This window comes from Mus pahari, chromosome 2 (genome assembly GCF_900095145.1).
Source record: "Mus pahari chromosome 2, PAHARI_EIJ_v1.1, whole genome shotgun sequence".
Taxonomy (NCBI): domain Eukaryota; kingdom Metazoa; phylum Chordata; class Mammalia; order Rodentia; family Muridae; genus Mus; species Mus pahari.
The window spans coordinates 133,472,561-133,484,482 of NC_034591.1; the positions used below are offsets into that span (position 1 = coordinate 133,472,561).

The window sequence follows — 11,922 nt, forward strand, 5'->3', positions numbered from 1 at the left end:
GTTTCTCTGTATAGCCCTGGCTGTCCTGGAACTCACTCTGTAGACCAGGCTGGACTCGAACTCAGAAATCCGCCTGCCTCTGCCTCCCAAGCAAATGATATTTTATAACTCCTTTTTTAAAGGAGATTGGCTGAACTCTGCAGGCATTAAGTAGCAAGCACATGCAGTACATATACATATCTACAGGTAAAATATTCAGAATTAAGTATGAAATAAAAGGGGGCTGGAGAGATGGCATAGGTTAAGAACAACCTGGTTCAATTCCTAGCACCCATAGGTGGCTAACAACCATCTGTAGGAATGTATTGGTAGGAGTGACCATGTGTAGTGAATACAAAGTATGGGTGTGCAAACTACATGTGAAATTATAAAATCTTAAAAATAAAAAGGAAATGTTTAAATATTAAGACGTTTTGATTCCATAGTAAAGCATCTTTAAGTACTATGTTTTGTAATTTCTCCTTAAAATATTAATGGTGGTGTTAGGCATTTATTTGTTCCCTGAAACTGCCTACATTCAAAGTATGGTAATTGTCTCTGCTAGAACCACTCTTACATATACTCAAGTTTCTTAGCTCTGTTCTCCTCTTATATCTGTAATTCTCCATCCTAGAATCAGTGTATTGTGGCTTTTAGACTTTACAGTAGAAAGTTACATGAGACCTGGTAAAGTGTTGTGTGGTCACCCATCCTTTTTTGAGATGGTATTGGAGGTCTATGCAGAGACCCCGGGGCCCAAGCCACAGGTAACCTGAACCTATTTATTGCTGGGAGTAAAGGCATGCACCACCACGCCCGGCCTGTGTTCTACTTTTTTGTAAATTTGTCTACTTGTTGGTTACTTTAGCCTAAAAAATATGGATCCATGTTAGTATTAAGAACTTTTAGATGGTCTAGTCAGCCATCATTGGGAAGAGAGGCCCCTTGGTCTTGCAAACTTTATATGCCCCAGTACAGGGGAACACCAGGGCCAAGAAGTGGGAGTGAGTGGGTAGGGGAGCTGGGGGACTTTGGGGATAGATAGCATTTAAAATGTAGATGAAGTAAGTACGTAATAAAAATGGGGAAAAAAGCTAATTAAAAAAAAACTTATAGTAGCACAGGCTTTGTGAAATGAACATGAAGGAAAATAGGTATAGTAAGTTAATTAAAAGTCTCTATAGTTAAAAGACTTTTGTAGCCTGTGACTTACTGTTGGTAATACAGTGCTGGAGTACACTTAGCTTCTTGGCCTTTACTATATTTTAGAGTAATGTATTGGACTTAATATACTCATTGGGCCAGACTCCTTAGTTTCGATCCATTTCTGAGAAACTAAGTGCAGTATGTATACATTGGTGCATGTTTTAATTTCTAGGTGAGTTCATGACAGGAAGAAATGATTGATTTCCTGAATTGAACTAAATATAAACTAGTATAGGACTGAGAGTTTTTTCAGTGATTTGAGTACTTGTCTAACATGTACAAGACCTTGGCTATGATCCCACTCCATTCCCAAGCACCAGAAAATACAGCTAAAAAGATGGATCTGCTATGGTTGCATGCCTGTAGCCCCTCCCATCATTGGGAGGTGGAGACAGACAGGACACAACTTACATGCAAACCTAGACTCTTTGAGGTCCAGTCTCAACAAAAAGGCCAGACTAGCTCAGGCACCTGTAAAGTTTGAGGTGAACCCGGCTACATATTATCCTTCCTAACTCCTTTTAAAATCTGTCTGCCTTCCTAGTGCTGGGATTAAAAACTAGTGTCACCATGCGCCTTCCACTTTTTTAGAGACAGGGTTTCTCAGAATAGCCCTGGCTGTCCTGGACCTCACTCTGTAGACCAGGCTGGCCTCGAACTCAGAAATCCAGAAATCCGCCTGCCTCTGCCTCCCAAGTGCTGGGATTAAAGGTGTGTCCCACTGCTGCACAGCCTTAGTTTGATAATTTTGTTTGACCCAAGTCATCCCAGGAAGGGCGAACTATGCCATTCTTTTCCATTAAAATCTTGGCATCTTTGCCTGCATTTATTTTTGTTTTTGAGACTGGGTCTCACTACTAATTAGTCCTGGATGACCATGAACTTGTAAACCAAGTTGGCCTTCAACTGCTGGAATTAAAACATGCCTCCATAACATCTTTTCAAAAAGATTTAACCTGGTTTTGTGTAGCCCAGGCTGACTTAACTGTTCTTCACCTTTGTGGTGGAGGATGACCTGGATCTCCTGATCCCAGTGCTTCTACTTTGGAAGTGCCTGGAGTTTACAGGCGTGAGCTAGTGCCTGCATTTTGTAAGTATGCAGTATTTTTAGTGACTCACATACGCATATATGTCTGCAATATATAAGTGCTGTGATACATATGTACACATACATGTATATATACATACATATACACATATGTATATGTGTGTATATATGTAGATGTGTGTATACACACACACACACCTACATATATTCCCCCCATCCCATCTTGTAGCTCAGGCTGGTTTTGAACCTATTATAGTCTAGGCTGGCCTTGACATCTCCTGAAATAGCCTTCTGAAATAATACGGTCTGTACCACTAGGGAGGTAGTGGTAGAGAATCAAGAGTTTTAAGGCTAGCCTGTGCTACAAAACCATGTTTCAACAAACAAAACATTGACTTTAGAATACAAAATACCATATTAGACTATAGCTGTGCTCACCTCAGACTTCTATATAGCTGAGGCTGACTTAAACTCATTTTTCTGTCAGTGTACATCTTCTTTCTCTAACAATAAGGAACTGAATACTAGTATACTTACATGCTAAGTCACAAACCAGTTAATTGATAAAGGTATTATATTCAGCTACCTAAGTGCCACACATATTTAGGTAAGTAACATAATACACCAAGATTTTTTTCCTAAATAGTTAAGACTTAGGTAGTAGTATAGTACTCTTGGTAGAAACAACCTAGATTTCTTTCTCAGCCATAGGGTCTTCACTGAGGGTCTTATACATGTAAAAATTATGTCTGCACTGTCCCACGAGGCTCAATTTTTCATTTAGTACTGTTTCACTTTGTAATACGAATCATTTATCCACTTTCGATGACTGGATTTAGAATCCTAAGATTAGGTGGTTTTTAATAAATAGGTGTGTCTCCTGTAACCTGGCTGGCCTGGAATTCAGTATTCCAGGGGATGATCTTAAACTGCTTGAGGACAGATAGCATCTTGCTTTGTAGCTTTGGCTATGTTGACCAGGCTGGGCACTGCCTCTGAGTGTTGGCCACTCCCTAACCCCTATTCATTTATTCCCCTTTGTGAAGACAGGATAGCTTTGTAGAAGTCAATTCTCTTCATGTTTTCTTCCAGAGGTGGTCAGGCTTTGCCACAGTCATCTTTACCACTAGGTGTGAGTTTCTGAGCTTTTCTGCCTTCAAGTGCTTTGGCACATACAAACACTTGTACTTCTCAGTCACCATACTAGGTTTATTTGGTGGTAGGGATAGAAGAACCCAGGGTTTGAGTTAGGCCTATTCTACTACTTGAACTAGCATACTCAAATTTGAATTTTTATAAGCAAGGCATTGGGGTTGGTAGCATTTTTATAATGGACATTTCAAACAATGTCCATTTAGCTCCAACAGATTTTTAGTGATGGACGTTTTCCTATACACCATAGATAATTTCTAGATAAATCTGAAGTCTTACCACCTCACCTAAAACTTTCTAGGATTGGTCTGTTGAAAACCAACTCCTCAGGTGAAGGTATAGGGAACTTTCAGGTTAGCATTTGAAATGTAAATAAAATACCTAAAAAAAACCCCAACTCCTTATTAGTTAATACCTTCCTGTGTGTAATAATGTATGAAATGTACACACAAGCCAGAATTAGCTGCCTGACCTGTGTACAGGAGCCAAATTCTACCCAGTCTTCTGGAAGATCAGGAAGGTGTACATAACGGTTTTCCTGGAATCCCTCTTTCATTTTTTTAAAATTCTTTTCCTCCAGCTCCCCAAATGTTGAGATTGCCACCATCGACAGCTCCAATTCCTTTATTTTGGAACACCCACAGATAGTACAAATAGAAATTTGTGGTCAGTGTTAATTTGTGTCAAGAGCGTTTGTTTCTATTCCAGAGGTGCTGGAGCAGGAAGATTGCAAAAGCTTTTTGGAAAAAGCAAAATTGGGAGTTCAAGTTAAGTTTAAAAGTTCCATGTTGAATTGGAGCTCAGTATATGGAGCTCAAACACCTCTACATAGTCTCAAAAAATAACCAAACATGGGCCATACATTGCAGGTTTTGCTTCTTTTTGTTTTCTTTTTCAAGCCTCTTGATGGTTAAGTCCTACCTTGTCTTTACCAGAAAGATTAGGTCCTTTCTCATTTTATCTTGTCTCTTTAGTTCTAAACATTTCTACACAACTTTATGAAGGTTATTTGAGGGTTTTTTTTTTTTTAAAGGTTTTTCGAGACAGGGTTTCTCTGTGCAGCCCTGGAACTCACTTTGTAGACCAGGGAGTGCTGGGATTAAAGGCGTGAGCCATCACGCCCGGTCTTGTCTTTTCTTTTCTTTTTTTTTCTTTTCTTTCTTTTCTTTTCTTTTTTAAAGCCTCTAAAGCATTTGCAGCGATCACCAGCTTTAGTTTGTTTCAGGTTTCTCTCCTCCAGTTTTTGCAAAAAATAAACTTTAGTAACGGACTGGTTGCAGGGTTTTCTCTACAAGGGTTCTTAGGTCAGAGAACAACTTTAGCCCCTTCTCATGTGGGTCTTGTGGGTGGCACTCCCCTCAGGTGTCAAGCTAGTGACTTTCGGCATCTTTCTGGGTTCTTAAAACATAGGCCTTTGAAATAATCTATCAGTTCTCAATCTAATTGCTTTGAATTAAAAATACATTTTGTGATTGCCTCTTGGGTACAGACTTTATAAGGTTCATTTTTAAACATTTGGGCCAATTACATTCAAAAGTCAAGCCCTCCTTTCACTGCGGAACCAATGGTAGGTTGTCAGCTTCTAAGGAGTCAGGGGCTGTGGGGGAACTCAAGAGGAAGCCCAGGCAGGCGTCTGCCTCCGGAGTGCTGGAATTATAGGTATGCACCACCACGCCCGGTATTAATTTATGTAAAAAAAATTAGACAAGGCTGGAATTCACTCGTACACTACAGACTGGCATCGACTTTAGTTAGATCCTCCTGCATAAGCCCCGAGCGATGAAGTTAAAGGCGTGCCGCCACCACGTCTGGCGGAAGTTTTTTAAAGTTTGTTTCAACATGGAAAATATCCTTGAGTCCATAGTCAGATGAAAAAAAGCAAGTATTGGGTGTCGGCAGGTTTCTATTCTGTAGCATCCCAGTGCGAGGTGATTCAGTTTTACTTTTATGCGTCTTCAATGCCTCATTGCGTCCCCTTTCCAACTGTAGCTGTAGACGGGACTTTGCTCAGGTGGCTGGCTCCTTTACCCAGAACTCAGCTAAGAGTCTTCCCCTTTCCTTTCCCTCCTTCCCCCACTTCCGGCGCCGGCCAAACCCACCGTTCGCGGGCCACACCTGCAGGCACGCTTTTCTCATTGGTGACATATTGGCGGGCCCGGCAGGGCACTTCCTCCTCTGCACCCCGTGACCCCAGTCCGACTGCCTCTGTAGATCACGCGGCTGCAGCTTCCCGGACTCCGGACCCGAACGCCCTTTTCGGCGTGGTGAGCCCCGTTTCCCGCCCGAGCCGCAGGCTTCGGGCCGCATACTTTACCTGGTCACCTAGAAGTTTCCCTCTTGGAGCCTTTCCACGCTTCGGCCTGCGCGAGTTCTTCCTCCAGCCCGCTTCCCCGCCCTCAGAGTCCTCCCCTCCCCCACCCTCCAAGGCGCAGGAGCCTCCCATCCCCCGCCCCCGCCCGGAAGCTCCCGCCCGAGCCCGCGCAGGCCCCGGGGCGGACCTTCCTGCCCGGCCGGCGCTCGTTGCGCGGTGCGGTCGACTACCGAGCGAAGGCCGCGGAGCAGCGTCACCTTGCCCTCCGCCCTGCTTCCCGCCAAAACGTTCGCCTCTGGGGGCTCCGCTACCACAGAAAGCGTTTGCCCCTGGTCATTTGAACTTCCATTTCAGGTTGAGAACAAAAAGAAGATGCACCTGGACTTTCCCCGGAGCCCTCTGCGTTTTTAAGGCGTCGGGTGGAGTTTGGGTTCGTAAGCCGCGTTCCTTATTGAAAATAGAAGTCACTTCTACCTTCCTCCCCTGGTAAGTTTTAGAGCAGAAAAAAGGCAGTTTTGAAGCCGCGGCTCTCGTGGTCTTAAGAGTGGAACTTTCTGAGTAAGAGAACCTGCCTGGACGCGCTCCCGGCGTTCCGGAGGTTAAAACTCATTTACAAAATGGAGGGAGGACGAGGGCGGGCTCCCAGTGAAAACTCCGGCGACTTCCTGGAACACAAAGATACACGGAGGAGGGTGCAGCAAGGCTCCCACCAAGCGGGCCTGAACAAAAGAACTAGGTGGGTGGTGCTTGAGCCGCCCTGTTTGTTCGGCCGATAAACTTAACTAGTCCAGGATTCAAAGGGCGCACCTCATCTATCTTACCTGGATCTACCTGAAGGCAGTGAAAATCCAGTTTAACCAGTATCACTGACTGGGTAGCTTCCTAGAAGAGCAGTCTGTGCCTGTTTTTTTTTTTTTTTTTTTTTTTTTAAATAGTGCATTTTCTTTAGTGCTCAAGTTGTGAAAATTAAGAGCCCATGTAGGCATTGGCTGGCTATAGTATTAAGAGCCAGTCACCCAGAATGATGCAAATGAATCCGGTATCTTGTCTTGCAATTAAAACCAAATCTCTGGGTGCTCAAATAGTACTTCTAATGAGACCATTTTTCCATCTGCTCTTTTTGCTGGGCATGTCTCCACACACAGTTCACATGATGTTCACAGGTCTTGTGCCAGTGGGTTAATGTAGGTCTAGCTGCTAGCTGCATGCTCTGTGGTGTCATCAGGGAGGCTACTACAGGTATTATCTACCACACTGGGTAGAAGATCAGAGTTGGAAGAAGGTGATCCAGTCATTACAATTTTATGGGCAGGAATATGGTTGAAACTCTTTGAAGTAAAACCCTGTTTCAGGGTCTTTGAAACTATTTTAAAATAGGTTTAGCACCCTCCCATACCTTATGTAATAATCACAGAAAGTATGAGACTATGCAAATGCAATTACCCCTACTTAAGACACCAGGCAAAATTAACTACCACATTTCCAAAGTGAAGAATGCAGCACAAGTTTTTATAGGATTCAGCTCATGTTCTTATCATTTGAGGATAGCCTATCACATGGGTATTGGGTTATGATTAGTGAAAAGCATTGTCACCGACGTGTCTCTCCCCTCTGCCCCCAGCAAGGGTGACAATAAAACAGGATTTTCAGTGACCTCTACATTGCCTCTAGAGGATGCCCCCTAGATCCCAGCTCTCTCCCTTTGCCTTCATTTAAAATTTAAATTTCTCCTACATTTAAATTAAGCTCTAATTAGTTCTCTGCTAAGCAAACGAGTTGTTTGCTGATGTCCTCTACCCACCAAAAGATAAAACATAAATAACAGAAACCTAAACATGTCGGTGCTTAGGGCTATAATAAATATATTTCTGGAGGTGAAAAACTTAGCTTGGTCTGAGCCCTGCTCCCAGGAGGTCCCCTTCTGTACAATAATGCATGGAATCTGAGACCATCAGACCAATCTTGTGTTTTGTGTTTTATTTTTTAAAGGAAAACTTGTTACCTTCCATTAAGTGTTTCCTACAGAAGGCATCTGTGGTGGTCCTTTAAGGTAAGCTATTAAAGATACGTAGTTGTAAATTAATTTGTTAGTTTTTTGGAGGCTAAAACATTGTCATTAGTTTTAAATGCCTAGTGAGTTTTCTGGGAAGTCTTAATATAAGAGGTGTGCAGAACTTTTTATTTATCATTTGTTTTTCAGTAAAAGCAGGTTGTAGGTGTTGACATGTTACAGAAAAGAATGCTTTCTTGCCCTGTTGCCAAAACTACTTATCAAAGTAGTTGTTCCTCTATGTTTCTTGCATGTTTTTAGCTTTAACTAAGCTGCTATGTTCTGAAGGAAGGTGTTGACCCCAAGTGGCCAGTAAATCCCTTGCTAATCCTTGGCCTGCTGTGGTCTGTCCCCTCTGCTAAGAAGGAGGAAAAAGTGGACAACAGAACCGTCCTCAGTTGGATCCCAGTATGGTTTTGGAGACACCTTTTAAAACTACAGAAAAGGGTGTTAGGAAAGTGGAATCTCAGACATGTTGTGGAGCATAATAAGATGTTTTGGAAAGGTATTGGAGCTTAGACCTGGAGGATTATCAAGGTTTAGCTGGACAAGGTTGGGCAGAGGATATTTGGATGGAGAATTACTGTGCGTGTCAAATCCTTCAGGGAACAGAGTGGGGAAATTACAGGAATGAAGGGGAAAAGGAAATGATGGGATATAGGTAAGAATGTCTGTAGGATCCAAGGATTTCATTATTCAGTCTCTGTTATAACCAGCAGGAAATAGGGCTTAGAAGTGGGGCATTGAAATAATTGGGTTACAGTTGTAGTTGGAGAAATCTTAAGATTGTGATAGAGTAGCAGGAAGTAAGTTCTTTTTTATTAGAGTTAAAGAGACGTTAGGAATATGGGAATCTGAGGAATACAGAAAGAATTTTGAAAAAGGCCATCTGATAAAGGGCTGAAATTCCAGCTACCAGGAGGTGGTGAGGCAAAATGTCTAAATTATGGTCAGCCTGGGCAACTGTTGAGTGGTTTCAAAGTGGCTGTGGGTATATTGCCTATCATGTGCAAGGCACTATAGCCAAGGGAAATTTTCTGATCACATTTCAGGTGGGCTAATCTAGATTTAATTTTGATGAGGTTCTGCACATCGAGTGCATATTTTGCTTTAAAAAGATTTGTTTTTTTGTAGAGCTTGTAGTCTCAGGTAAAACAAAAGGTATAGAAGTATAGAATGCCATGTTCATTTGTGATACCAAGGGTTGTATGTTAAAAGGTCTTCAAAGATTGTGTTGGGGAACTGATTAGAATATCTAAGAGGATTTCCAGGAAGGAATGGTTAAATTCTGTGGAGACAGCAGATGAAGATATTAGTAAGAATTTATTGATAGTGAGTAGAAGATACAATAGAGGGGCCCATTGAAATTCTACATTTGGGGGGGGGGATCAGTAAGTTGAGGCAAAGCTGGCCAAAGAAGACCTTAAAAAATGACTGGTTAGCACTATTGACATTAGGAATGGTGGTCTCTAAGTTGGGTCTCTTTTGTAAATCTCTTAGAAGTTCTTGTTTATATTTTCATAAAACTTAAAAGAATTTGGCTTTCCTTCAGGGAGTTCCGGGTCCATTTGGAAGTAAAGAAAAACTTTTAAAGCCCAAGAGTGGATTTGTAGATGTGATTGTCCATATGTACTTTTCCTTTGTTTTTGTTTTGAGATAGCTAGGGTAGTGTAGATTGGCAGAAGTTAGTTAGCTTTGGAGCTTCTCATGCTGATTCTTCCCAGATGCTGGGACTGCAGGTCTTGAACTCCTAGGGACCCCCCCCCCCATTTTTTTTATTTTTTAAAGAAGCAGAGTTTCACTAAGTTGTATCATCTCATTGAATTTGAATTTGGGTCTTCCTGTCCTGGTCTCCAGAGTATCTGGTAACATAGGCACTGCCACCAGTTCAAATTACATAGGTAGTATTTGAGGCCTACCTGAGGGCAGTTCAACTTCTTTAGAGACTGGTTGGTAGATTATGGAAGGTGGGTTGAGGAGTGCTCCTGCCCTCTAGTGGCTAGAGTTTAGGGTTGCAGCCAATAAACAGGGTACAGGTCAGCCTTCAAAAACAAACTGACTGGTTCAAAATGTCTGAAGTCTTGTGGATGAGAAACTAGTCTAAAGGCACCTTCAGGTGCAGCTGTACAGTAAAATTGCATGTGAATTGTTTATTGGAAGGGGATAAAATGATAGGGAGTCTGAGCTGGGTTGTGTGGAATGAAGAGGCTGGAGGATCAAGGCTATTGGAAAAACAGGATATAATTTGGGTTTCCACAGTGTGATTTTTTTTTTTTTTTTAAACCTAGATATTTGTAAGTTATTGGTAGCAGTGTCTAGGAAGTTACTGAGAGTGGAGTTCAACAACAAATAGTAGATGTCTAGATCTCCAACAGGGTGGAAGATCTAAATCTGGGACCAGAACCCATCCATCCATAAAAGTATGACCAAGCATGGCTGATGACAGGACAGGCTTTTGAAATGGAAGCTACACAAACCCCTCCCTGACTCGGATTATAATCATAAACCCATTACTCTAACAGGCATGTATGTGCTCTGATTCTCAGTGAGCAAGGAAAACTACTAGAACTTCTGTTATAGCGACACTACACTGAGATTAGTTATATGTTGCTGCAGTTGACCTGGTTTTAAAAAAAAAAAGCTTAGGGTTAGGCAACGACTAGGAGTCTGAAACATGGTTCAATTTACATGTTTGTTTATATATGCATATTAAGACGATAGGCTACTTCCCACTCAGCTCTCTTAGAGCTTGCCCTATATTTTTATCTTCAGGCCGTAGGCAAGGGAACTTTTTAAACTGCAATATTTTTAAAAGTGAGTTGGTATCTACTTTAGTGTGGTTAGAACTATTACAATATTGTCAGAACAGGATGGCACACTTGTCATCTCTAGTCTCACATAGACATACGTAAGTAGTTTTGTCAGTATTTTAAAGTTAATGATAGTGGGTCAAAGTGATACCATGTTTCCTTCTCAAATGATTACATATGTGAGAGTAAAGTTTTTTTCTTTAATTTTAAAAATCAAGTTTGAGAGGTTCTTGTATAGGTTGGTTTAACTAGGTAGCCAGAGAAGACCATGAACTCTGCATCTTTATATGTTGCTTTCAGGTGTGTGCTTCTTTGCCTGGCTCTCATTGTTTTTGTTTTTTGGTTTTTTTCGAGACAGGGTTTCTCTGTGTAGCCCTGGCTGTTCTTGAACTCATTCTGTAGACCAGGCTGGCCTCGAACTCAGAAATCCACCTGCCTCTGCCTCCCAAGCCCTGGGATTAAAGGCGTGTGCCACCACACCGGGCAGTACTTTTGATTTCTACCTGCCAAATATCCATGATTTTTTATTTTATTATTATTATTACTTGTTTTTTGTTTTGTTTTGTTTTTCAAGACAGGGTTTCTCTCTAGTCCTGGTTGCCCTGGAACTCACTTTGTAGACCAGACTGGCCTGGAACTCAGAAATCCGCCTGTCTCTGCCTCCCAAGTGCTAGGATTAATATCCATGCTTTAAAAGGTCTTGATTATTTTGGCCTTTTCTGGTAATGGGTCATTGTTTTGATGCCAATCAAACCTGGCTATATTAGTTAGACAAGGACTTTCCCATGGAATTAGTATCCACCCTGGTCTTTTTGCTTTGGCACATTTTTGGTAACATTTCTTTAAAAGGCCACTAGTTGGAGTCTGTTGTTTGGGGTTTTGTTTATTCTTGTGGTTTTAGGCCTGGCAAGATCAGTCCACCTTGGAGTTTGCTTTTTAAAGATGGGGAGTTGGGCCCAATCTGGTCTAGAACTTGGTCCACTTAAAAGTTGCTAACTTTCACCTTTATATTGTGGGATCTCACTTTGTAAACTAAACTGGCTTGGAACTCATAGAAAACTACCTAACTGAAAAAGTATGACTATCAACTAGCTATTTGTTATGTTTTGCTATTATTTACTGACTGCCAAATGGGGAGAACAGAATGTAATGAATATTCTTACTATGCATATTAAATGAATGTTGTATAAAATAGGTTTTTTTTTTTTTTTCTTTCTTTCAGCTACAAAAAATTGCCCAAGCTTGTGTGACATCAACCCTGTCAAGTGTCCATGATGCTGGGCCCTGAGGGAGGTGAAGGCTATGTGGTCAAACTCCGTGGCCTACCCTGGTCCTGCTCAATTGAGGACGTACAAAACTTCCTCTC

The 11,922-nt window shown here is 41.7% G+C and overlaps 1 protein-coding gene across 1 annotated transcript in view; it reads left to right on the forward strand.

Moving 5' to 3' along the window:
• Hnrnpf (heterogeneous nuclear ribonucleoprotein F) overlaps positions 1–11,922 on the forward strand; it is a 20,760-nt gene that overhangs the window by 5,353 nt on the left and 3,485 nt on the right. Inside the window, exons 2-4 of the mRNA XM_029534939.1 lie at positions 6,051–6,182; positions 7,686–7,746; positions 11,779–11,922. The exon at positions 11,779–11,922 is cut by the window's right edge and continues 1 nt beyond it. Of these exons, the coding sequence (XP_029390799.1) occupies positions 11,828–11,922 (95 nt within the window). The 5' untranslated portion in view covers positions 6,051–6,182; positions 7,686–7,746; positions 11,779–11,827. The remainder of the gene's footprint in view (positions 1–6,050; positions 6,183–7,685; positions 7,747–11,778) is intronic.